At 39.3% G+C, this 27,102-nt stretch overlaps 1 protein-coding gene across 5 annotated transcripts in view; it reads left to right on the top strand.

Moving 5' to 3' along the window:
- dmd (dystrophin) overlaps positions 1 to 27,102 on the top strand; it is a 493,723-nt gene that overhangs the window by 62,094 nt on the left and 404,527 nt on the right. For 4 of the 5 annotated variants that reach the window (XM_048268223.1, XM_048268222.1, XM_048268221.1 and 1 more), the window contains 5 exons: positions 261 to 353; positions 979 to 1,151; positions 4,746 to 4,864; positions 12,955 to 13,133; positions 26,894 to 27,028. In XM_048268223.1, the coding sequence (XP_048124180.1) occupies positions 261 to 353; positions 979 to 1,151; positions 4,746 to 4,864; positions 12,955 to 13,133; positions 26,894 to 27,028 (699 nt within the window). The remainder of the gene's footprint in view (positions 1 to 260; positions 354 to 978; positions 1,152 to 4,745; positions 4,865 to 12,954; positions 13,134 to 26,893; positions 27,029 to 27,102) is intronic. The other variant, XM_048268225.1, reaches the window with a different exon arrangement.

Here is a 27,102-nt window from a genome sequence, read left to right as displayed (position 1 = left end):
GAAGTCAGCACAAACATTAGTAAAGTCGTCCACATGGTTGGTAGGGTACTGGGAAGCAGGCGAGACGGACACCGCTGCTTATGTGGTTCACACAGGTGGTTGGTGTGGTACACAAAGTTGAGCTGTGTTTTGTGTTTAGTTTTTGGTCTCTCTTGGTCTGACCTACCTATGGTAATGAAATTAAAAAAGTGTTAGCTAAATGAATAAATGTAAATGTGATGTGAGTTCAGTCTGATAATGTTAATTTCTTTATGTTTTAGGTTGAGCTTGTAAACATTGGTGGAGCTGACATTGTTGATGGCAATCACAAACTTATACTTGGCCTCATCTGGAGTATAATTCTCCACTGGCAGGTGAGCTATGATAATGATAGTGAGGAAAAGTATTTTATACATGGACTGGTATGGATCTGTTATTGCACATCAGTATAGAGTGTAGTGAATGCAGGAAATGTTGCTAGTTGACAGAATACTTACCAAACTGAAGACTAAGACTAAGACCACTACTTCAGTGGTTCCATGTTGGTGGAATGAGTTGCCCAGTGCTCTCCATTCCTGTGATAGTTTTGGGTCTTTTAAGAGGGGCCTAAAGGCATATCTGTTCAATATGCACTTAGTTCATTAAGAGCTTCTTATGCATTATGGTTTGTATAAATTGTAGAATATATTCCCTTAACATAGTCTTACCATGTTATTGTTTTTATATTATTGATTGAATGGACATTATTGTTTATCACTGCTTTTTCATTTACATTGTTTATTTCATTAGGCTATTGATTGAATTGACATTGTTGTTTATTATTGCTATCCTCCTTATTATAGTCTGGCCTTAATTGGTCCCCTGTTAAATTTAAGTATTGTATTGTTTTGTATTTGTATGTCGCTTTGGACAAAAGCGTATCCATAACCATAACCATACTTACATTCATACATACAGAACATAAGAGACCAGACTTTAAGAATCATATTTTGTGTCCAGGTAAAAGGTGTTTTGAAGGATCTGATGGCAGGATTACAGCAGACTAGTAGTGAGAAGATCTTGCTGAGCTGGGTCAGGCAATCCACTAAAGCATATCCACAAGTCAATGTGCTCAATTTTTCCAGCAGTTGGGAAGATGGCCTTGCCTTCAATGCCCTCATACACAGTCACAGGTAAATTTCATACAGTTAAACATTTCAGTGGATGTTACAGAAATGGAGGAATAAAAAGCTATATGGAGGATATATACAGGATAAAGTCTTTATGGAATGGACATTACAGCTGAAGGGATTAACATTATTCAACCTTTTTAGGTTAAATGGGTAAAAGCAGTGAGACGCCAACAACTCAAAAAATGTACAGCATCTCCAAACCTCCATCCCAGATTCAATTTCAAAATTAAATTTTACATTGTAATAATGCTCTTACATTTACTTTTAGTGATTTAGCTGATGCTTTAAAAAAAAAAAAAAAAAAAAAAGAAGCAATTTACAAAAAGGGTAACATTCAATGTACAGGGCAGTGGTAGCGTAGTGGTTAAGGAGCTGGACAAGCATACAGTAGCCAGAAAAGTTGTGGCTTCCACCAGTGTGCCCTTGAGCAAGGCACTTAACCCGAGTTGCTCCGGGGACAATAGCCCTTGTAAAATAATTGACGTATGTCGCTTTGAAAAGGTCCAGATTTAATGTTGTGAACTGCAAAAGATTGATTACTCTTAGTCTTTAATCTATACTCTGGAATAGCCAAAAGACTCAGGGCCAGATGTACTAACACTTTTGCGCCCACTTCAGGCGTATTTGTTTTGCAACGTGCGTGTAAAAACATTGCGAGGTATGTACAAACATTGAGGTCAAAGCGCAGACTGCCTCTCGTGGGAGCGGAAAATGGCAAACCGTGCTTTTCCGTGTCATGCATATGCATTCATGGGAGGATCCAGGGGAAAGTGAGAGTTTAGCGTAAAGAGATGGGAGGGGAAGTGTAAAGAGTGCCTAATTATGTATTCTGCGGTATACAAAAACTGCTTGTGAAAGGGCACGTCTATTCTGCGCCTAAAAACTTCTGCCTTGTAAAAGCAGGTGTTAATCCAAATTGCAGTTAAATGCGTCAATAACGGCTCATACACACAGTTGCGTGCGTTGCAGTGTTGGAGATGCATCCCGTTCACTTTACATGGGCTTATGTCATCCGTTGCCGAACTGAATTGTGGGTCCGTTGTGTCGTGTTGCTCCCGTCACTCGCGTTGAGGAGTTCAGCTGTTGCTGCACCGATGGACGGCACCAGCTAATCAAATTACGAACAAGTGAACAACAGACAGCACCAGCTAATCAAATTACGGTTATACCTTAAGTCATTTGCATAGCTACCGTCGGGAACACCCACTGGCATGCGTTGACGGAATGCAATCACTATTTAGAACACCAGCTTTGTGTCTTTGTACTATATCAAAAGCAACCTTAACTTTTGTTGGCCTTTCGAATGTCTTACTTTCACTTTCACATCATTCACTTAAACTATCCTACTTGCTAGATTTGACCAATCTTCCATAGCCTATGTGCACAAGTAGTTTGAGTAGAACTACTGATCTTCATTATCTCCCTGCTTGTTGACATCTTATCATGTATGTTATTATTTCATGATCGCCAAACGTCTGATTCTTTTTAATCAGTTAACTTCATTCAACTGCGCTCGTATGTAGGCTCTGCTGTTCAGTTTTGGACATTCGTAAACTGCGGTAGGGGGCGGAGAAAGGCAGAGAAAGGCACAGATTACACTATGAATTGAGAGTTTGATAAATTTGATAAACTTGGGTCTGACAGCGTTCGCTATCTGTGGTTTGTCCATGGTGCTGATGACGCTACATTCGTAAATGTACGTACATCTGGCCCTCAGTTTGGAAGATCTGAGGGGCCTTGCAGGACAGTAGAGGTTTAGTAAGTATATTCAGATTCTAGTCTGTTTCTGAATCACCAAGGAAATTTCCAAGGAAAAACACCAGGAACCTAGTATTTTCTTTGGAATTGAGTAAACTGCTGCATTTGTTTACAAGAAAGATGTGTTTGCTGCACTTCTGAAACAATCTGGTAAGATATTAATGCACCAAATTTCACTGCTGGTTACGCTCCTGGAAGTTTTAAAATGGGTTTGGCAAAGTTTGGAATGGGCGTCAATGGGATCCTTTCCAGACAGACATACAGAGCATATTGAAATTTGCTAGTGTTCCTTTTGTTAGCCTACCTGTTTTATTAATTTAGTCTTAGTCTTATGTCAAAAGTCCTTTTTAATCATATTTTGTCATTCAAATATGATTTTTGTTAGTCAAGTTTTAGTTGACTAAAAGTTTCGTCATTTTAGTCTAGTTTTATTCAAAAGAGAACTCAAGGTTTCTTTTGTCAAGTTTTAATCAAAACATTTTAGCCTTTTTTTTTAAAAAACAAATGATTTCTGATTGCCATTTCAGTCAATATTTTATGTCCACAAGGCTTCTCATCAGCTATAATTCTCATTCTGACTTTTGGTCAGTTAGGGGTGCGTTTCCCAAAGCCATAGTTGCTAACCTGTTAGCAACTTAGTTGGTTAGCAATGGGAAATTACATTGCAATCAACAAAGTTGCTGACTTAGTTAGCAACTATGGTAGATAGATAGATAGATAGATAGATACTTTATTGATCCCCAGGGGAAATTCAAGGTCTCAGCAGCAGCATACATACAACACAAACACATTCTTTAACAGCAGAAAGAGTAATTAAAGTATATAATATAAAAACACAACTAAGCAGTAAGGACAGTAGAAGATAAGGAATATGCTAAATATACTAAAATACAAATTATACTAACACTTAAAACAATATATAAAAATATACTAAAATATACTAATGGTATATGGTTTTGGGAAACGTGCCCCAGTACATTTACATGCGGAGTTAAGTCAACAGTTATAGCTCTGCTGCGGGATTTGACTGGAGCACTGCTCCGTTTACATGATGAAGGAAAACTCCTTTTGTAGACCCAAGTACAGATGTCTTACTCCACTACGCTAGATGGTGATATGCGCCCAAACACCACACATTCCCCAAACTTTCCATATTAGCTTCATTAACCTACTTGTTAGCAAACTTTGCATCATCAGTGTAACTAGTTAAATAGTTGACATTTCTTGCTGAACATTTTCGTATGGACATTTTAGGCAGTGTTAATTTGTATATGTATGAGAGAAGGTTAAACTTATGAGTATGTTGCGTTGTGGCATAAGGCTTAAGTAGTTAGCTTGTTAGTAAAAGTAGAAGTTAGTTAGTAGTTAACTCTAGCAGAAATCTCAGGTGTTCTTGCTCCATGTAGTTTCGTGTTGCAGCCACAGGGTCAGAGCAACAGCACATAGCCTAGCCTAAAGTAAAGCTGCTACGCATGAATTCATTTGGGATATTTTGAAGGCGTAACAGCTGGATATTCTGTCTCCTCATTTTGTAGACGAAAATGAAGAGATTTTATCTATCTATAATGCATGTTAATATAGTGTTAGTGTTTCAGGACATTGGTGCAGTCTTGACATCTTCTCATCTTAGTCATGGAAAAAAAAGGTCTTTGACAAATGTATTTCATCTTGTCTGATGAAATTAACACTGTTGCTAACAGGTTGGTCTAGGTTCATTCAGCCTACATGTACTTTGGGCCCTAAGTGTTAACACCAAGTTATGGTAGACTATGCACCTATTGAATACCTTTACAAAATGTGCTTTGAGCTCTGATGGATATCTTTCTTCATGAAAAGGCCTGAACTCTTTGACTGGCGAGTGATTGAAGAGAAGAGTTCAGCATTGGACAGACTGGAACATGCCTTCAGTATGGCAGAAAAACATTTGGGGATTGATAGACTTCTGGATCCAGAGGGTAAGATCATTTTCATTTTATGGTCGAAACCAGGGTGTGGTTTTTTTAAAAATTAGGGGGGTAGGGTGCTGAAAAATATTGTAATTATCACTGCCATGGGGTGGAAGTGTGAGATCACTAAAGCAAAGACACTTGGCATTGGCTGCTGAAAACCCTGAAATACAGTGCAACCGGATTCAGACCCTTTCAAGTTTTCCACATTTTGTTATGTTTCAGGCTCATCTTAAAATGGATTCAGTTAATTTTTCCTCTCATCAATCTACACACAATACTCTAACACTACATACAAAATCAGGTGTTTGGAGTGTTTTGTACATTTATAAAAAAAAAAAGTCTGAAATACTTTTACAATTCAATTTACATAAGTTTCAGACCCTTTGTTATGACACTTGCAATTGAGCTCTGGTGCATCCTACTTCTATCAATGGTCTTTGAGATGCTTCTACAACTATTATTGCCTATTATTAACTACTACAGCAATTAGAGTCCACCTGTGCCTTTATTCAGGGCCGTAGTCACCATATTCAGATATGACCAAAATGTCCACCCATTATACGGACATAGAAAAATAAATAAAGAAAAAAAGCTATACTACAGGAAACCAATAAGCACCACCGTCTGAAATGTAATCAAATGTAAATAACGCATAAATGAGTTAGTTTAGTGATTCCAGAGAGAGTACACCCCTGAATGGTTTGTCCTGGTGGTTTTGCAAAAGCTACCAGTACAATTCTCACACAACCTGTTGGAAAGGTGTAGCACAGGCTAAGGAACCCCCATTCATTTTTGGAGCCGATTAGACTCAAAGGGAACTTTGAAGCATTTTCCATACTGTAGAAAAATATAGAGTGTATGACATGTTCAGCAAGTTGTGGGCTATTTAACAAAAAAGACTGAATTGGAATATCATTAACCTTTCAAAAGTTATGATAAATTAAGTGATAAGTGTAAAAAAATGCAGGAAACGGGATTTAGAATGTTGACAGAATTCACATTCTCTTTCTCACCAAAAACATAAAAGTATGCATAAAAACTAATAATGAAGTCAGACACAATGGTTTAGATTTATTTGGTCCATAAGAATAAACCATTTATTTGTATATAAGCAAATGCTACAGTCAACAATAATGATATATAAAAGAAAAACATGTACCTTACCAGTAATACAGGAAGTAAGTATACTGTATATTTATTGAAGATCAATTCTGAATAGAGACATAGAATACATTTGATTCAACAGATACAACTTCCTTATATAAATTAGTGTAATATGAAAATGATATACATCTATAAAATGTATTATTTATGAAAAGCTAGGAATACAATCAACTTCAACATCACTCAAAAATCAATGTGTCTAAACATTTGAAAGTGGATTACATAGAACAAGCCTGTTGAGAATAAACACATACACACATATAAACACAAACTCACACACACACACACACACACACAGAGGAGGATAGGGAAAGGTGGGGAACCTGAAGGTTAAACACAGAAGACCTATGACTCATAACGAAACGCATCCCCTTCTGTAGAATGCCAAATCTGACAGCAATGTTGTTTACCAAAAAAGCAGTCACCTACCGCTAAACTCCAGGCCATACAAGCTACTTTAGTGTTATTATGTATTGTTTTTATAACAAAGCCAACAATTTTTCTTTGGCTCCTGCTGTACAGGAATATGTACTTGATGAAAAGACGACAGAGTAGTAGTTGGAGCAGCTGAAGGCGAGGCTGAAATTTTGACGGAAATGCCTGCCAGCTGTTGTGATAGATTTTCGCCAAAGTCTTTCTGGCTGTAGCTACCAAACCTAGGTTCAACACCAGATTCTGCATTGCCAAACTTGAAATAATAAGAAACTACTGAAACAGCAATGTCAATGGAGAAAAAGTGTACACAATATGTATTCCCCAGTAGCAATGGATATTAGGGAGGGAAGTGAAGTCCCATGTCAATGATCAATCCCAGAAAACTGTGAAACTCTTCTGGGGTCTCTTCGTCCCATGCCCCTGCACTGTGTGTTTGCATACGACGGCCTACTAAGCACAACCTCCCACCCGTTCCGGTTGGTAAAACCACATATGCCTGGGACAACAACATAAAAATCAACATAACAAGTCTATTTCACAGTGTTTTAGTGGCAGTCTACACCACCCTACGCACGCCACCTAAATCTATACCTTCTTCCTCCATCCTCACATGGTCTTCAACATTGTGAGCGCAAGCTCATCAGCAGTCAGCTACCTCTTCAGGCCTGCAAGGAGGTCTGTGTAGGTCTTGTCATCCTCCATCTGAAACAACAGTAAAATCATACAAATGTAATACATTTATTAATTTAAAAAATAAAATCACAAAACTACAGATGTGTGCGTGTGTGCACATACATACACAAGAAGAGGTAGCCTAAACTATTGAAGCATTTTGAGTAACTCAAAAATATTTAGAAGTATGAAAAGTAATTTTATTACACATGGGTTTAGCTACCCTAAATCTGATTGCCTGGCTGGCATTAAGATAAAGACAGATTACATTTCACCTAAACTAACTGCTTAAATGCAATAATGACATTTCTGACATAATATGTGATTTCACATCATGTTTTCTATAAAACTACATATTGAGAAGAGTAGAATATCAAGTCATGCCATCTTAGAAAATGTTGAGACAAGCACGTCTGATGTTTGTCATTTAGAAGTTAGCAAGGTAAAACAGTTCACTACAAACTGCCTAGCGAGGTAACAACCCGAGGGAGAGGCAATACGCTAATTAGCACTACATTTCTGACAGAATCCGTGATTTCACATCTTGTTTTCTACAACTACATATTGAGAGGAGTCAAAATATCGCTCAACTTATTTCATGTAAGAGAACGCGAACTTAGAAACGCTGCTTCCAAGCTTTGGTATGCTATACTGACTTGCCAATATAATGCTTACCTAACAAAGCAAATTGGTACTAGAAAACAAACTTACTTACAGGTTATATACTAACAGGTTTTTAAATGAAATTGTCAAATGACTGAGAATACTGCAAGCAGTTCAGAGTAATGCAGCTAGCTAAAGTTACATGACGATGCACTTAGCCCCCGCTATGCCATAATGTTGACGCTGATGAGAAAGCATATTACTGTCAAATAACATGATTTTATGACTACAAATTAAGATTAACCATAACTAGAAACGATGTAAAATATATATTACCTCAGTTTATCCAGCTGTGTGGTTTCCAGTCGAGGTAAACTCCAACGAAGTGCAGGTGGCATCTGGCGGTCCATGTTAAAATGTAATGACTGAAGTGAAAAGTTTTTTTTCACGACTCATCTTCAAGTATCCAAAACATTTTCACACCATAAACCCCTTAACCAATCATATCAAATTGAAGCTATGTTGTCAGCATTACGGGGAAGATTTCAGAAATAAAATCAGTCATTGGACAGCTGAGATATTAGATGATTGGTCATCGTTAAAATTTAAACGAAATTAGAACGGTCGGGCTTGTAAGGGTTAAAAAAAAAAATCTTCTGGGGGACCATGCCCCCAGCCCCCCCCCAATTTTTGTGTACATATGGGTTACATACATTTAAAATTGTTACAAATTTGAAAATAATTTGACAAATTATTTTCAAATATCATTTTCATCAAACCCTAATCTTAAAGTTTTGGATTCATTTAATTTTGAAAGAGTATTACCTGAATTTGGGTAAAATTGTCAACACGGTGTAACCACAAAAACTTGACTTGATAATTACACTTGCTGAAAAAAATGTGAAATTCTCTCCAAAATCCCTTCTAAACTAATCTGGCATGATCTTGCACAAGAACTTTTCTATATTTAATACAAGTAATGAAACCCCATTGTTCTGAATGTTTGAATTAATATGGGGAATCGTGTCTGTCACATCAACCACTTAAAATGTCAAGTGGTGTAACCACCAGGAGCAATTTTGTATGTATTATGTCAGAGAATTATGTGACAGGAAATTATGTCATAGAGAAGGACCCTTCAAGACCCCACCTGCTATGAGTCAAGGTTAGCAACTCTCTTAAAGTAACATAATAGTGTTTTTAGGCCATGGCCAGGCAAGCTTAGGTTACATGTCAAATATATGACCTTTTAAAAATGTTGATAAATCATAATAATCATAAAATATTCAATTTAATGTAAAAACTGTGTTTGAATATTCACATAAAGGTGAAGTGTGTACATAGTTGTCCATAATAATGCCTGCAAATTTTGCTTTTAAATAGAAATGTCAAATGGTGTAACCGGGTACACCATTTGCCTTTTCTGTTTGAGACCAGTTTGATCAGATTCAGGGCCAAGAGTATGTAATTTTTTAGGTGACAATTATATTATTTTTATAATTTAAAGACTAACTGTTTAGCATGAACAATAGCTTTAAAAGGGTTTAATTTCAATTTAAGCGGTTTTTGAAATGTCAAAGCTTTTCATTTTAAATTTAAACTTCCATAATTATTTTTAATATTTTATTATGATGTATGTAAACAGTATGTTCAAATTATAAATAAATAATATAAATACATTTATTATATATAAAATGTGCCTCTTGTCCCCCAATGGATGTCACTTACAAGCAAGAAAAACTTGTCTCGCCACAGAGTGCATGTGAACGCAGATCCTGCTGTTGGTTGGTTGTTAAGAAATTATCATACCCACTTTTTCACTCACTCTTATTCTCTCTCACACACACTTCGGGCCCTAATTTAGCAATATAAAATGCATGGTCACTAGCAAATAGCGTAAATACATTTAGGGGTTTGTCCAGTCCACATTCGGGGTGGTTTTGTTATCACACATCAGGTGCCTGGTGCTAAAAGGTGGCTCTTATGTTTCTTAATCAGTCATGGGTGTGTTTTGGGCTTAACATCCTTTAAACCAATGAGGAGGACATCTGTCATTCCCTTTAACAGCAAGCAGGGCAACTTCAAACAGCGCATCAGTATTTTGATAGTCAGCGGTGTATTTGAAGGAATCTGCTTGTAATGCAAAGACCCGTATGGAACAGGTATTCCACTAAGCCATTCTTTACTAAAACCGAGTAGAGTATAGGCTACACACATCTGCACTTGTCTATTAATTGATCATATAGGCAAAGTGAAACTAACTTCACTGTGGTGTCATAGTCAACGACAAAACAGTTGTACACAGTTAATTACTTTCAATATTGACTGACAATGGGTTACCAGCAAAAACATAGCCTGAAAAAAGCAAAACTTCCCCCTATAATGTTTGAATGACTGAATAAATAACCTAAGGACATTTATTCTGCAGAGGAATTGCTGCTTACATCTCGTGACAGTGACGTGTTTCATATGCGCCTTTCACTATAGACCAGGCTTTTCTTGGTCAGTGGCATAATGCTTTTAAGACGGTATAAGATAGCGATTTTTAGATCATGTGCCAGACCACACCTTATGCCGGTAATTTCCACACCCCTGGCGATTATTTAATAAAAGTGAAGTGTAAGATAGGAAAAACTTTAAGGTCAGAATAATAATAAACTTTTTTGGGTTTTGCATCAGCGAAAATAGAGCCCTTTATCTCACTCTCTTTGAAAATAATGGGTATAGACTGAAATTGTATGAGAACTGAATTGAAATCAAATAGAACACAAGTTTCTTCATTGATGTTATGACATGATATTTGATATGGAATATGATGAATGACATGAATACATATCAAAATATCCAATTCAGTTTACCTTGATGCCTATTTTCTGTGTCAATTTCTTGTCCTATTGCTATAAACGTTTTATGGTCAATTGGTGTAACCGATTTATGTCAATTGGTGTAACCAGTATTTTGTCTAAAATACTAATAATGTACAAAAAAATGTATATGGATAATGATTTAACACTCTACTGTAATAATGGTTGTTTAAACCATTTTTACTCAAATGGTCAACGAATAGACAGAAAACAAGATGTTTACAGCATATGGTCTTGGCTCAGTACAATGAAAAACCCATATAATTTAAATTTAGAAATAAATATAATAAAACATATTCTCATAGGATATTACAAAATAAACTAATAATTTCATGAGTGCAGTTGCATGAACTCATTAAATATTAGATATTTGTCATTTTTGTGGTTACACCATTTGACAATTTAACAGGCTGTTAGTTCTATCTTTTGTTAAAAAATAGCATACACGTCATATTAAATAATATGAATACAACAGAAATACAAAGTATACACTTTAGCAAACCTCAGGCATGTTTTGTTTTAAAGGTTTAAACATATTTTTAATTTTCTCATCTTACCAACCCTTATCTGTCACTAACCCTTCTACTGATTATAAAGGACAACAGTTGAAACAGACCACATCAATTAAAGGGGTACTTTTGAATTGAAAATGAAACATTGAACATGAAACATCCTTCATAGCTCAAGTTATCCTGTAAGTGGCTTGTGCAGCCAGGTGCATAGATGCAAACACAAAACGCAAGTAGCTTTGAGGGCAGATCTCAGGCACTGTTGCTATTATACCGGAAGGATAAATTACTTTTGCGCCCGACGCAAATTTAAAATAGGTTTGTCTGAAGTAGCTACATTACTCATAGGTGTGGTTTGGGTATAACATGCCCAATAAACCAATCAGAGCGTCATCTCACTTTCCCTTTAAAAGCAGGCACGCTTGTTTCATGGAAGATTGCTATTATAATGGCTGATTTGCCAGGCACACGCCAGGAGCGGTTCAAAGCTGAGGAGACAAACGTTCTTGTCAGGGCCGTAAAAGACAGAGAAGTGGCATTGTATGGGGATGGGAGAAATCCACCCAAATTAGCTTCGGTTAAACAGGTGTGGGAAGAAATTGCGACAATTGTTTCAATGTTACAAAGACATACTTTACAATGTTTTGGGCTCACGGTTTTGGGCTGCATGGTGATATTTTTGCAATGTAGTCTAACATTAGACTGAGATTACTTTGCTTACCTCACTATAGACGATGCAGCTCACAGCAAACATTATGGCCAAGCATGTACCCTTAAAATAATATCTGAATAATGCGCCACTGACTTTAGACTAAATTATGCTTTTAAACGCCACTGACTTTAGATGTAATTATACTAAAGTTTGACTTGGGTACATTCACAAAAACACCCTAGGATGCATTTTGGCGAAAGTTACGCTTTGAAAACTTTGAATATCTTTGATCAATTTCAGTCTGGTTTTAGAGCTTTGCCTAGTACAGAATCTGCCCTGCTGAAAGTACATAGCAATATTCTACTCTGCATTGATTCTGGCTTCTGTGCCATTTTAGTTCTGCTCGACTGCTTCTGCTTCGTGAAATGGAGATCTATGTGAAAAATCTTCAAAGGCAAAATTCCTCTAACAACCCCACACCACACAATCGGCCCTACAATCGAAAGTTTTAAATCCATTCTCTTGATTTTAGCACAGCATGAGGCTGCTTTATTTTTGTCAATTTCACCCCCTGTTGGACAGTTTTCTTTTGATTTTATCTTTTACCCTACTTACTTGCTGCTATTTTATTTCTACGTCAGTACATATTACTTGATTTGTTTTCTATTTTACTTGCTTTTATTTTTACTTTTTCTTGCTTTTATTTCTATTTCCATTTTTTCTCCATCTTAGTACATTTTATTCCTTTTTTTCTTATTTTACTTGCTATTATTATTTTTTACCTTAAAATATTTTACTCTCTCTTAATTCTTTTTTTTTTTACTTGCTATTTTATCCTTACCTTTATTTGTCTTATATTGAATGTAAATATATATCCCAAATGTAACCAAGATCCACGCACAGTCTGGTTAGGTGCAGGTAGATTACAGGAACATACTTAAATAGCAAAAAATTGAGAGAACCTGAGGACGCTGTATGCGAAACGCGTTGTTCGCTGTGAATAAAATCGAGTAAACGTCAACAGTGTGTGGTAAATATCTATCTGTTAAATTAAGTCATTGCATCAATCTAATTTGTCGGCCTCAAATGTGAAGTACTTTAGGTTAACTCCTGTTGTTTTAAATGTTGTATATAAACAAAGTGACTTGACATTATACGTCAAATTATTTCTATTGATCCATGTACAACCTCTTCTAGATGTGGCAACCTCACATCCTGATAAGAAGTCAATCATCATGTATGTCACATCCCTGTTCCAAGTGCTACCACATCTTCTTACCATGGAAGCCATCCAGGAAGTTGACACCTTACCTGCAACACGTATCACACAAGAGGAGCTCATACAGAGTCACATTCAACATCACTACTCACAGCAGGTATAGTAATCAGTTGATTGTTCAAAAGAAAATGGTTAATAAATGGTATGCAAAGCTGATGTTTTATTAACATGTTAATGTAATTTTACGTTATATGTTCCTCAAAGTTAACTGGGGTGGGGGCACAGGATAATATCACCTACCTGTCATAGTTGATGTGACAAACTCACTTATCACAATGTGTGTTAGTAGCCTACTCATTACATTACATTTGGCTGACGCATTTTTAACCAAAGCGACTAACAACATGGTTAACAGTTTAAGCTTTTTAAAGCAATTTTCTCAACAGTTCTTGGACAATTAAAAAAAAAGGTCTAGTACAATAAGAATAAGTGCATCAGTGAGTTGGCCTGAGCGTACCGGTGGCAGAGCTAGACTTTGTTTGTCTGTGGAGCGCAATGGTCTGGAGGTACAGTGGGTCCCCGTTAAGTTTGGACGGGTTCCTTCATGAATCACGCACCCCATTTTCTCAGCAGAAATGGCACAAACTGCAGTTGACACAAACAACCACAAGGTGTCACTTGGGTGCCACTACTATTTTTGATGCGACTGACTTACTGCTTCCATGACGCAGCGGGGGCACAGGAACTTAAATTGATCACGGTAGTTTAAGCTTACACTTGACAAAACATTCTAATATGAAAATGTAGATGCAATTGTTGTAAAATGGTGCAGCTCCTTTAAGAAAGCACCGTGTGCAGGGATGGAGAGAGAGAAAGCTGAGAGGGATAGGCCTATGTGTGTTAGAACTTAGCGTGTGGGAAAAAGTACGCGCTGTTGAGACTGGAGCGAGTCATATTCAAAATAATGCAAAAAAAAAAGCAATTATCCTCATTCATTGCAACCAAAGCATGCCTGCTTGCCGGACGCTCAAACGAAAAATATATATCAAAAGCACCTTTTATGCTTTGAATGTAGCACGAAAAAAATGTTTAAACAGCTGGACAAATGATTTAGCTAATTGATTATATAACCTGTACACCGGCAATTGTTGAACATTTACCTGTACAAGTACATTGACAGTAGCCCAGCCTAACAGCATGTTGTAGGCCTACTGTAGAAATTTCACTTAAATTGCAACCGCAACATGCCTGCTTTCCAACGCTCAAAACGACAAACGAAAAGATAATAAAACAACAAGAGGGTTGAGTCTGAATGACACTGAGTTTTTTAGACACTGAGTTTTTGTAGTTAAGAAATATTTTCAGAGTAAAAAATAGTCATTCTTCAATCTCCTTCACTGGACGCTATGGAAAAGGCTTAACGTCCCAAACACAACGATCAATGATCATCAAATTTCTCTCTCACATTGCTCCTCATAACCATCTATAAAAAAAAAAGAAAGCTTTTCTTTTGAGCACATCCCAATCCCAGGACATAACGCACTGGACCTTATAATAGGCTCGAGATATAATTCCAAAGGGGCAGATATGGGCCACTGCACTTAAAACTTAAAAAAAGATGAAGCTTTTCTCAACTTTGAAATTTGATCAGTTACTGGCATCGGGTGAACGAAGCTTTTCAAGTTGAACAGGCTATTAAAAAAACTATTTGCGCACCTCCATGTCACAGGAGAGACTGGCTCTCCCTTCTATGAAAAGACGTTAGGCTACCTGCAAACTGGCCTATGATTTCATTGCTGAGTTTGCGGCAAAAGCAAGAAAAATGTTTTTTTCCTGAGGGATATGGTCAGTGTCATTTATTTGTCCAATGTTAGCCTATAGATACAGACCAGTACATCTTATCAATAGTTTGAATGTCGTGTGTGTTTCTGCTCATTGACAAATACCGTTCAGCACAATGATTCGTGCCCAATTAATTCCCCTGTTAAAGTGTTCCGCCTTTGTTACACTATTTGGTTTCGTGAATGTAGCCTATGATAAACACCATATGGCCAAATATGTGACTCAGCTAATGTTATAGGCTATACAATTGAATTTCCCCTCTTAAAGGCAAGCTGGTGTAGCTTATTAGACTAGGCTACTATTAAAATACACCGATCGGGTAGCCTTGGCTATGTGTAAAGTAAGCTATCGATGATTTCATGCACGTAAGTGAAAAGGGCCTTGCATCTGTCAAGTTCACACAGGGCCTCGCATCCCCTTGATGATGGCCCTTCAGCTCCTTCCTAAGACAGCGAGGAAAAAAGTTAAAATACGCTGATAAACCCGGAAAAAGTTGACAGGTTTGTTTCGGTCCCGTGATTATTTGTGAAGTTGTGCAAACCACAGCCTTTTCAAGGCATTTCAAGGAAGGAGTCGAAAGTATGCAAGCTCCCAAATTGACCCAGTAGCCTAAGGCATCAATAAATTGTTGGGACTGGGGAGGGTCATGCGTTTTCCTCAATCACTTTGGAGGGTCATAGAAAAAAATTATTAAACTTTGACTGGCATTTGATGTGTCGATGTTTTGACACGCCTTTTGAATGTTCTGCACCTTTTACTAAAGAATAAAGAAAATTAAAGAAGACATCTGAGCTGCAAACGTAGCCCCTTAACACTTTTTTTTTTTGGCTAAATAAATCTAAAATCATTTGAGTTTCACAGTCACATGTTTTAATTGTTATTGAACTAATAACAGGCGTACACCGAAAATTTACATTTTCCATGTAGAAATAACATATGACAGTAACCCAGGTCAATCAAGCAAAAAGCCCTCAAACCTGAAAACAATGAGGCAAAAGTGCAAAACATCACAAAACTAACTAAACTAACACGCGATATTTTTTTGTATTGCAATCATTGTAGCCTTAGTTTAACAAACTGTCGCTTTTACTCCCCGATGCGCATTATAAAGAACGTTTAACGTGTCCCAAAAAAACAGCTATCAACTAATCACCAAACGTCTTATAAACAAGTATTGCCAGGAGCAAACCTTGCAAAAAAATGATAACAATAGGCCTAGGCCTTTATATGGCTCTGCTCCTGCCTAGATTCGAACTCAGAACTACCTGAAAGTTGCAGACCTGTTCTGAAATACGGCCCACTCGACCGTCAGACAACGCTATCTGCTGAGTAGCCTATTGTGCTGTAGCTTACACTGGTTGCTGTGGCACAGTCTTGAGTGACCTAATTCGTTTTTCTTTGTCATATGAATGCTGTCATTTTGTTAACATTACTGTTAAGAGATGCTGTAGGCAAAGTCTATATTTCAACCTCGTTAGTGTAGTAAAAAAAAATCAGAACTATTCACAAGGTTTCTGGGCAGCATATTTATGTTCTGTTAGCAAGTTTAACTTCTCATGACTACCGACAAAGTAGCCTACTGCCAGCTGACAAAGCTCTCATTTTAAAAAACATTACTGAGAGACAGACACTGTACAATCAAGAAATCTTGCCACTGAATCCAAAACTATGTTTTAACATTATGTACAAGGCTTAGGCTACAGTGGACTAGCATGTTGCAGGGGCTGCTAAAAAAACACAGAGAAACGCGACTGAAAACTTCGGCCAATCACAGCCCTTGCTGTTGAATCCTAGCCGTCTGGTTCGACCTATGCTGCCCCTAAAACCACTGCAGTTGTCGCTTTTTCACCATTCACCATGATCGTTTGAAGTGTCAATTTTTAACTGGGACCCACTGTAGCATATGCCTGTTTGAGGGCACTCAAGTAAGTGGGAGCAGAACCAGAGACTACTTTGTAGGCAAGCGTTAGAGACTTGAATTAGCCAGTGCAGCTGGATGAGCAGCGGGGTAACATGTGCCCTTTTGGGTTGGTTGTAGACCAGATGCACTGCTGCGTTCTGAATCATCTGAAGGGGTTTCACTGTGCAGGCTGGGAGACCTGTCAAGAGGGCATTACAGTAGTCAAGTCGTGAGATGACTATTGCCTGTACCAGGAGTTGGGTAGCATCAGCAGACTGATTTGGAACCAAAACGTTGTTCTGTGAAAGGAATTCAGAGACCTGTTTGGAGACTGCTCGTTCGATACCTTTGGATAGGAAAGGTAGGAGTGAGACAGGGCAGTAGTTCTCAACTTGAGCAGGGTTGAGAGAAGTTTTGTTAAGTAACGGTGTTACCAGGGCTGTTTTGAACGTTGTTGGAAACGTGCCAGAGGTTAGCGGCTATTGATCACACGATGATAGCTGGTTTTGATGGTTTGATGGACTGAAGTAGGCTCATAGGTATAGGGTCCAACAAGCATGTGGTAGGACGGCTACATGTCAGGAGTCTAGATACCTCATTCTTGGAGAGAGGTGCGAATGCTGAAAAAGATGTTCCAGCAACTGCTAAAGGTTGTAGGAGTGTAACATCTGAGTCTGTTGTGTCTTGTGGGCCTGTAGAGAATTGACTGCCACTTTGTTTGTAAAAAATGAGGCAAGGGTATCCGCAGTAAGGCTGGATGGAGGAGGAGGTGGCTGAGAGTAGCGATTTGAAGGTTGAGAACATTTTTCGAGTGTCTGGCTGTGTTGATTTTGTCATTGTAGAAAGCTGTCTTAGCAGCAGTGATGCTGGCTGAAAAGGAGGATAGGAGTGTCTGGTAGTTTTTGAGGTCATCAGTTAGTTTAGATTTGTGGCATTACCTCTCCGCAGCTCTGAGTTTGGTGCGCTGCGATTGGAGGGTATCATTTAGCCATGGATGAGAGTGTTTGGATCGAGCTGGCGTTGTAGTAAGAGGGCACAGTTCGTCCAGACACAAGCTCAGTGTGGAGCAAAGCGAGTCTGTGGCAACATTAATCTCCAGAGAGGAGAAGGTGCTGAGTGGAGGTAGACCGGAGGCAACCACAGAGAAGTGGGTTGGAGACATGTTGCGGATGTTGCTGCGGAAGGTGACAATCGGCTGAGGAGCCGGAGGCAGTTCTGTCAGAATCAGATGAAGAAGTGGTCGGAAAGATGGAGAGGCGTCATCATGAGGATGTCTGTGGTGCAGTTCCGAGTGAGGACCAAATCAAGTTCTTTGCCAGCTTTGTGAGTAGGTGGACTGCGAACCAGTTTGAGGTCAAAAGAGTGGATCAGGGCCAACAAGTCCGCTGAGCCTGGGGCGTCTAAGTGGATGTTCATATCGCCGAGGACGAGTAGTGGACAGTCATGTTCAGGGATGGAGGACAGCAGTGTGTCTAGCTCGTCCATAAAGTCGCCTAGTTGGCCTGGTGGGCGGTAGATGACCAGCACATGAGACATATTGGTGTGAAGGCAGCAGCGGGGTGAATTTCCATTTGTTGGAGATGAGCAGGCCCGTTCCACCTCCTCGTCCAGATGGGCGAGGGGCGTGGGAGAGCGTAAAGTTAGTGGAGAGTGCAGCCGGGGTGGTTTGATCCAAGTCTCAGTGAGAGCAAGGAGTTCCAAAAAAAGGTGTTTGGCATATCCAGCTATGAAATCCGTTTTGTTGACTGCGGGTTGGCAGTTCCACAAGCCCATGGAGAAGGAGGTTTCTGTAGGTGAGGACCGTTTAAGTTGCTGGAGGTTAAGCAGATTTCTGCCCCTTTTGGCATGATGCCGTTTTCTGTGATGGCCGGTGATAACAGATATGGTGGAATGGCACATTTTTTGCCTTTGTCGGCGCCTGTGCTCGGTGAACTTGCACAGGTAAACTTGCTCGTCTTGACCGCGTCTGTCTTAAACGAGGACGGCTAAAACGAGGGCTGATGCTTATGCTGGTGCTTCAGCAATAGCCTCAGTTGTTATGATAATAGGAATTGATTGCAGCTGTTCTCGCGTCTCATTAATGATGAATCAGCGTAGACCGCCCTCTGACGTTAGCACAGTCCGCTCACTCGCACCGACCGAAACTCGCAGTTTCAAGTAGCCTCCTACCCTCAGCTGTTCTCAAACACCTAGAGTTCAATTCTAATGAATTGAGGAGGATTGGCCAATAGTAGCCTATGTGTTTTTATTTTCTTTCTCCCAGCGCACTGCAGTTGTTGTCTCTCATTTAGAAAGGCGGCTAATTTAGAATGTTAAACAAATGTTAAGAATTGTATTGCATCTTAGGCCCTATGACAAGCAGATATGATTAGACCAGTATAGCCTTCTGACGTTCGGCATAAAGCTCAATGCCTAGACAATGCAGCATTGTGGCAGCCATGTTGGTGCACATTGAAAACACTTCCCCCATGATCATATAAGGTCCACATCAATTCCCTCCCCAATTCACCCTGTGATATTAATCCTATCTAGCGTCATTGACTCCTGGGATCTGACCTATCTGCTCGCTTCAGATTGTCAAAAAGAGGACTAGCGTATTCTTATTAAAAAAGCAAAGTTTATTCCTATCTTACACTCAAATTTTACACCAAACGCTTCTCTTTTATTGAACAATGCGCCCAGGGGTGTGGCAATTAACAACCTAAGGTGTGGTCTTGTGCATTATCTAAAAATCGCTATCTTACAGCATTTAAAAAGCATTACGTCACTGACTAAGAAAAACCTGGTCTATAGTGAAAGGTGCATTTGAAGCTGAAGATGCACTGCACAAGATGTAAGCAGCAAGTGCTCTGCAGGATAAATGTCCTTAGGTTTTTTTTTTTCAGTCATAGAACATTATTGGGGTAAATGTTGCTTATTTTAGGCTATGTTTTCAATGGTAATCCATTGTCAGTCAACAGTGAAAGTAATTAACTGTGTATAACTGTTTTGTGGTTAACTAGGACAGTGGTTCTCAACCTTTTTTCAGTGATGTACCCCCTGAGAAATATTTTTTCAGCCAAGTACCCCCTGACCAGCGCAAAGCATTTTTAGTTGAGAAAAAAGACTTAAAACAGAGCAATAAAACAACAGCAGTAATTTTGCCGGCTATGGTTTGGCCTTCTTTGCCACATGTCCCTCCGTGTTTTCACAAGAATTACCGCTACGCTTCAACCACGACTCCATCGTTTGAGTCTTGACAGTGCTACCTTAGAATAATAAGGTTCTATCTGCGTTTTGAGTAGTTCTGAGATATTGAGCTTCAAAGTTTTAGAATTCCATAGTTACATGGTAAATGGAACAAGTTCTTTTTGATATAAAGTCCAAATATGTACACAACTTTAAGAAACACCTCATCTGAACTTTCAAAGAATAAAAATAACTCCATTTTGACAAAAATGTCAGATAGAACCTTATTATTCTAAGGTAGCGAGTGATTGACAGGTGATGGCGGGTGGCATGTGACAGGTTGGGTTGAACCATCCTGGTATGGGGGGGACTCTGGGCTTTTAGGATAATGAAATTGAATAGCCTACTGAAATATAAAATTTATCCTGAAATATGTATTAAATAATTGTTTTAAAAGTATTTTTAAATATATGTATATTTTAAAATCTCACGTACCCCCTGGAGTGCCTTCACGTACCCCCAGGGGTACGCGCACCCCCATTTGAGAACCACAGTGAAATTAGTTTCACTTTGCCCATGGTTTAGTGGAATACCTGTTCCATACGGTCTCGCGTGCAAGCAGATTCCTTACAAATGCGCCGCTGACTATCAAAATACTGATGCGCTGTTTGAAGTTGCGCTGCTTGCTGTTAAAGGAATGACAGATGTACTTTTCATTGGTTTAAAGGATGTTATGCCCAAAACAAGGGCTCAGGATTTGGGGGGTTAGCTTCAGCCAATTAGCACGGTATTTGGCCGCCAACATTTTTGAAAACATGGCGTTACATGGTTGCAACTTCATGTACCAGTTTTTACATGTTGATTGGTAGATGACAGCTCATGCATGAGTTTAGTGTTGGGCACGAGCATCCTCGCGCGTCCATTTTGGTTAAGCATTTCTGGAAGACGACAACTATAACGACTGCCTACTTGGATAAGCTACTGATACTTGACAGAGGGCCCTATCATGACAGTCTAAAGCGTATCGTCACTCGTCAAAAGCTTATTCAAATTTAGTAGGATGTCCAGTCCACATTGGGAATGTTTTCGTTATCAAACGTCGAGCGCATGAAAGCGAGAGCTGCCATTGGTAGGTGAACTCGGTATCAAACTACAAAAATGATGACCCTCATCTAAAATGATTGCCCGACTTTTTCTCCTGAGGATATCTTCCTCATATACGTGGCACGGTGCCAGAGTACTTTAAGCCCTGGGGCTGAGTTTCTGTGGATATATCATTGAATTTCAAAAATGTGTTTTAATAAATAAAACACATTAAAACAGGGTGCCAACTAGGGTGGCAAGATATATCTTTACAGTGGCAGCTGCCACTGTATGCCCCCCTGTAGAACCGCCACTGGCTACTTCTGTTTATCACAATAAGTTTCGGTTTCATCTTCCCCTCTCGTCGCTGAAACTAGCGCACAACCTCAATGTCATTGTTCTCAGCCATTCCCTCTGTTTGCTGATTAAAGAGGTAAAGATTGGCTGGAGAAAACCCGCACCGCAAACCCAGACGACGTACTGAAGGAAAATGAAAATTGAGCAGAATTATGTAGGAGGGCGGAGCCAGGCTACTTTATACGGGCTATGATGCTGGATGACGCTGTCCTAACGTAACATTGAAGAATGTGATTGGTGCTCAAGAAAAACTGACATGTAACTAAGAAATTGTTAGATTGGATAAAATAATGAATAGCATAAGACAGCCCCCTCTTTTTTTAATTGACGTCAAAGTTGTAAGTGGGCTTAAATGGTGCCTGGGCTTAATGGGTACGTTAACCCTAGTCATTGAGCCAGACTGACTAATTTAAGTCAATCGGTACCATTCAGGGGAAGAAGTCTCATAGTGATTTTTGACAAGTTATACCCTATAATTAGAAAATATGTGATCATCAATGTATCATTGCATTTGGGGTAACTTTTTGTTTTATCAACCGGTTTATGTCCAATGCATGTCTATGGAAACATATCTTACAGGTAAAATTGGGTAACTAAAGCCCACAGAGGACAATAAAGTATAAATAATACTAATATATTAATGGTGGGAATTAACTTGGCTGTGAGGAGTTGGCTGAAAATTCAGCCCATTTATCCTATCTAGCCACAAGTCTCTCCTGCGCTGGCTCAACTCCTCGGTCTCCTCGCCTTCCCTTCCCATTTTCTGACAGTTGGGAACTCTTTGCTGGTGTTACAGCCGTGTATTACACAACATAGGCCTACCATCACATTACATTTTGTAAAATAATACAATAAATGAATGGCTTACAGCGATAATACCGACAGCTGCATTAAATAGGCCTACCTGTGCATTGGCTAGGTCAACAATATGGCCACTACCAACATTATTACCTGATTATTACGTAGATCGAATAAGACCAATAGCCATTAAAGAAAATCTATTATTGCCATCAGAACTCTGAACCAGAATTCTTTACACTTCAAATGCACTTACAAACACTAAATTTGTAAGATATCCAGATGTCCAGATATCAGATATACTTGTTACGGATTGCAGACCAAGACCCAAACGCAGACCAAATGCAATCAAGCAGGTTTTTATTGAAGATCCACAGTTAGTAGCAAAACCCACAAATGACAGTTGGGTTATAACAGGTGAACATAAGTCCAAAGGCAACTCAGAAAATCCATGAAAAAGATTCCAAAAACAGACAAAAAGCACAAAAGATCCAGTCAAATAAAGTCCAAAGGTAACTCACAGAAGATCCAGGAAAAAAGGCTCCAAAAACAGACAAAGCACTGGCAAACACAGACAGGCTAGGCACAGAACTTGACATCAGGCTTCAAGTCTATGATCTAACACAGGTCACAAAACAGGCTGAACTTAAGTAGCAGAAAGGAGGGCTCTAAATAAATGCAACAGCAAACTAGGGGCAGGGAGAAATCAATTACAACAATGAGCAAGGCAGGTGAGACTCAAACGAGGGGCGGAGTTCAAACTCAAAACAAAGGCACATGGAGTCAAAAACAAGTACATGACATGCAATGGTAGGGCAACCAGAGTCCATAGGCAATGGAGCCAAATACTGACAATACTCCTATATGCTGGAGGATTTTACAGAGGAGGTTGTTCATATGATGTAATGGAATATATATATAATATGGGTTTTCAGCGAATGTATGAAGACATTCTCAAAAAATACAGCATTTCAGGAATGACATTGCACTCAAATATGTCACCAAACTGAAAAACAAAAAGAAGATTTTGAACCTGACTTGAACCTGACGTTAGGATTCCTGTACTTGAAATGTATGCAAATTATTGCATATTTCATCAGATAATGGCTCATGTATGTGTAACGGATGCCAGCTAGCTTAGCTGTGCTTGTGGAACGTTGGTAAACCTCACTCCCCGACAACTCAAGAGTGCTGCTGGCATGCGAGCCAGTAGCCTGGGCTATTGGCTCAACTGTCAGCACACTCGCCTCCCGATCCGAGGTGCTGCTGTTCGCTGGTTCGAGTTCGGGTGTGTGCAGGGCTGAATCGCGCAGGTTCAACTCCACGCAGGTTACATTGGTGCCGTGACCCGGATCGGGAATGAGGTTTAGGGGGGTGAGTGTAACGGATGCCAGCTAGCTTAGCTGTGCTTGTGGAACGTTGGTAAACCTCACTCCCCAACACCTCAAGAGTGCTGCTGGCATGCGAGCCAGTAGCCTGGGATATTGGCTCAACTGTCAGCACGCTCGCCTCCCGATCCGAGGTGCTGCTGTTCGTGGGTTCGAGTCCCGGCGTGTGCAGAGCTGAATCGCGCAGGTTCAACACAACACATGTTACATATACATAATACTTATACTAATAACAATACTGAGATCATGTTAATAATCAGCTGTGGAAGTTTTGTGGGGATATCTTTTAGCCTAAGATTTTTAGCCTATTCACCTGTAATATATTCTCTCATAAGCCTATAATAGACATAAACAGGGTGAAAACCAGTGATGGAATGTAACAAAGTACTTTTCACTTTTACTCCATTACATTTATATTATATTTACATTTATTTATACTTTTTACTCCACTACAATTCTACAATACATACATTTTATGATATTTTTTTCCTCCTAAATACATACCCAGGGACATGCACAGGGCAGGGTTAAAGATGCTACCTGTATACCGATACAGATATCTGTCAATTTATTTCTGTAGAGGCCCTGATATCATTGTAGATCTGCAAGGGGAAATGTGTTTACTTAGGCACATGTTGTAGGAAGACAAACTATACATTTTTGCCTTAGAAAGTGAAAGTAGCCTCTCATATGCGTGATCGTGGATAGGTGCGTCCGAAATGTCAGCTGGAATAGTGATGTGAGTTGGCAAGCAGAGATGTATGGATGTCACTGGTGGGCTACATGAAACTTTGAGAATTCAAATTCAAATTCTGTTAGAAAAAAAATGTTGAGTAGCCTACATTAATGCCGCAAAAAGCATATTTTTTCCCAATGTCATTTACGTAAACAATATTAGACAGCTAACCGTATGTTGCATTTTTGCATGTGAAAATATATGTATAATGGGTCTATTTGATGGAGAATATGTGGACTTAGAACCATTAAGATGGACAATAGGTGAAGCAAATAGGCAGACATCATTAGCCTATAGTAACCTAAACGCTAATGAATAACAGGTGTATTGCTCCTAAACTGGCAGCATGGGGCGTTCAGAGACAAGGCAATGATGGCTGTAAGAAACTTTCAAAATAATCCTTACAGGGGAGTAGCCTAATGTCAAGTCAAGTCAAGTCAGTTTTATTTAGTATAGCGCATTTAACATGCACAAAGTGCAACTCAAAGCGCTCCACATACAAGACATGTGACATAATGTGAACACTGTTCCCCACAACATTAGTCTACAATTAGGTTTAAAAAGCCTAAACAGCTCAATCGGCATAGCCTAGGATGCAGGTTATAAACGTTTCAAATAAACTTTATGGCACACACACCTGACCATCCTGACCAACCTGACCAACTTCAGGCACACACACCTGACCATCCACGTAATGTAAACGGAAACTAGATTCATCAGACCAGGCCCTCTAGTTCCATTACTCTGTGGTCCAGTTCTGATATTCATGTTTCCATTTTTTGCATTTTGAGCAGTGAACAGGGGTCAGAATGGGCACCCTGACAGGGCTGTGGTGTAGCTCCATACACAACTATCTGTGATGCAGGAGCAGGAGGTACCCACCCCAGGCCACAACAGCACACTCTGCCCCTCAACCCTGGAAGCTTTTGCCTGTGCTTTTCTGTGGGTTTTTGCCCACCACAGCAGGAACAATTGGAGGCCAAGGTCTCCTGTTAGCTTGGCCAAACATTGCCAGCCAGAGTCGGGCTGTCTCCCTCTCTTGCATGTAATCTAAAAAATCGCTTTTTCCTATTTAGCTACTTTAGATAGTCAAGTTTGACTGTCACAGAGCTCTGGTGGGTACATCCAAGGACATCACTAAACCATCCAATTAGATTTCATAAATGAAATAGATAGACATGCATGCAATAATTACATTATTGGACCTGCATTTTCCTGAATATTCAGATAAAAAGACTGAAAGATTGATTTGCTAAGGTTTCCAAAATAATTCAAACATGTCAGAATCATCTAGGCCCACGGTTGTCAAACTGGGGTACGCGTACCCCCAGGGGTACGTGGACTGATTTCAGGGGGTACGCGAAAAAATATCTAAGTCATATGCCTTTTCAAACGTTTTCTCTATCCCACGTTGGTAACTTAACTTCCGCATTTGCACTGCACATTAAAAAATTATTTTCTCCGCATTAACAAAATATTCAAGAGTGGAGACAGAGAGGGTAAAACAGCATTTCTCAAACTGTGGGCCGTGGAGACATGAGACAGGAGTTTTTTTATTTATTTTTTTATCTGTAGCCTAGACAGCATCCGATGCGCAATGGACGCACTGTGTTATTCATAGGGAAGCGCTCGTGTCAAGGCAGCTTAGTTAGTCCCGACCTGAATGAGATTTTGAACGAGGTTGTGAGAGTGGTGAATTTCATCAAGACCTGGCCCTTAAAAGCGTGTCTATTCTCCGCACTTTGAGAGGAGATGGGAGCTGACCAAAAGGCTGTACTATTTCACAGCGAGGCAAGGCTTTCCCGAGGTAAAGTGCTGTCGCGTGTTTGAGCTCCGAGTCGCCTCTTCTTGGAGGAAGAGCGCATGTTTGAATCTGCAAGCACGTTCACTAATGAACATTTCTTGACGAAGCTGGCCTATTTTAGCGATATATTTGGAAAGCTCAATGAGTTAAATCTCCAGTTACAAGGCAAAGACAAGCACCTAGTAGATAAGATCACTGCATTCAACGAGACGATTGTGTGTGAGATTAGGTGCAGATCTATTTAAAATCATTATATTCAGCACATTTGTAGGCCTATCATATGTTGACTATTGATGAGATTTGTATCATATGTTTATGATCCTATTCACTATTCTCGACAAAATTTATAAAAATAAATATTATTACAATAAAAAAAAAAAAAACTTGTTAACAATTGGTGGTGTTGGGGGTACTCCGGAAGATCATAATGTCTCAGGGGGTACATGGCTGTTAAAAGTTTGGGAACCACTGATCTAGGCCTTTGTATCTGAATCTGGTTCCTAATTTTAGACAGTTAATTGGATGAGAGATTCATAAGTCTACATTGTTCTGATCCTTTTGGTCTTGTCTGGTCCATTGGCATGACCAACATTTTGGACTGTGATTTTGGGGAGCTCTGCTTTATTTTGTGTTGCTCATAAATAAATGTGTTTTATTCAGGCAAGTTCAATTTAACCAAAGATGTGGCACATGCTTTGGTACAATACATCAAATGGCAACATTTAACTTTAACATTGTTTATAGTCCTTAACAGAATACTACTACTACTTCTACTAATTATAATAACAATTGCTTAAAAAGTCTGTCTGTCTGTCTCTCTCTCTCCCTGTCTTTCTCTCAGATCACAGTGAGTGTTGCTCAGGGTCGGGTTCGCAGCCCGTCCCCTTCAGCTAGGTCCCATTATAAAAGCTATGCCTTCACACAATCTTCATATATCCAGTCACCTGAGCAAAAGAGGAGTCACTCAATCACACAGGTGTGTTTGTCCCCAAGTTTTCTAACAACCTCTAGTCCTCAGCAGAATCATCGCCTCTTTGGTTTTTATTAAAT

This window comes from Alosa alosa, chromosome 17 (assembly GCF_017589495.1).
Source record: "Alosa alosa isolate M-15738 ecotype Scorff River chromosome 17, AALO_Geno_1.1, whole genome shotgun sequence".
Lineage (NCBI taxonomy): Eukaryota > Metazoa > Chordata > Actinopteri > Clupeiformes > Clupeidae > Alosa > Alosa alosa.
This window is presented reverse-complemented; position numbering and strand designations above follow the sequence as displayed.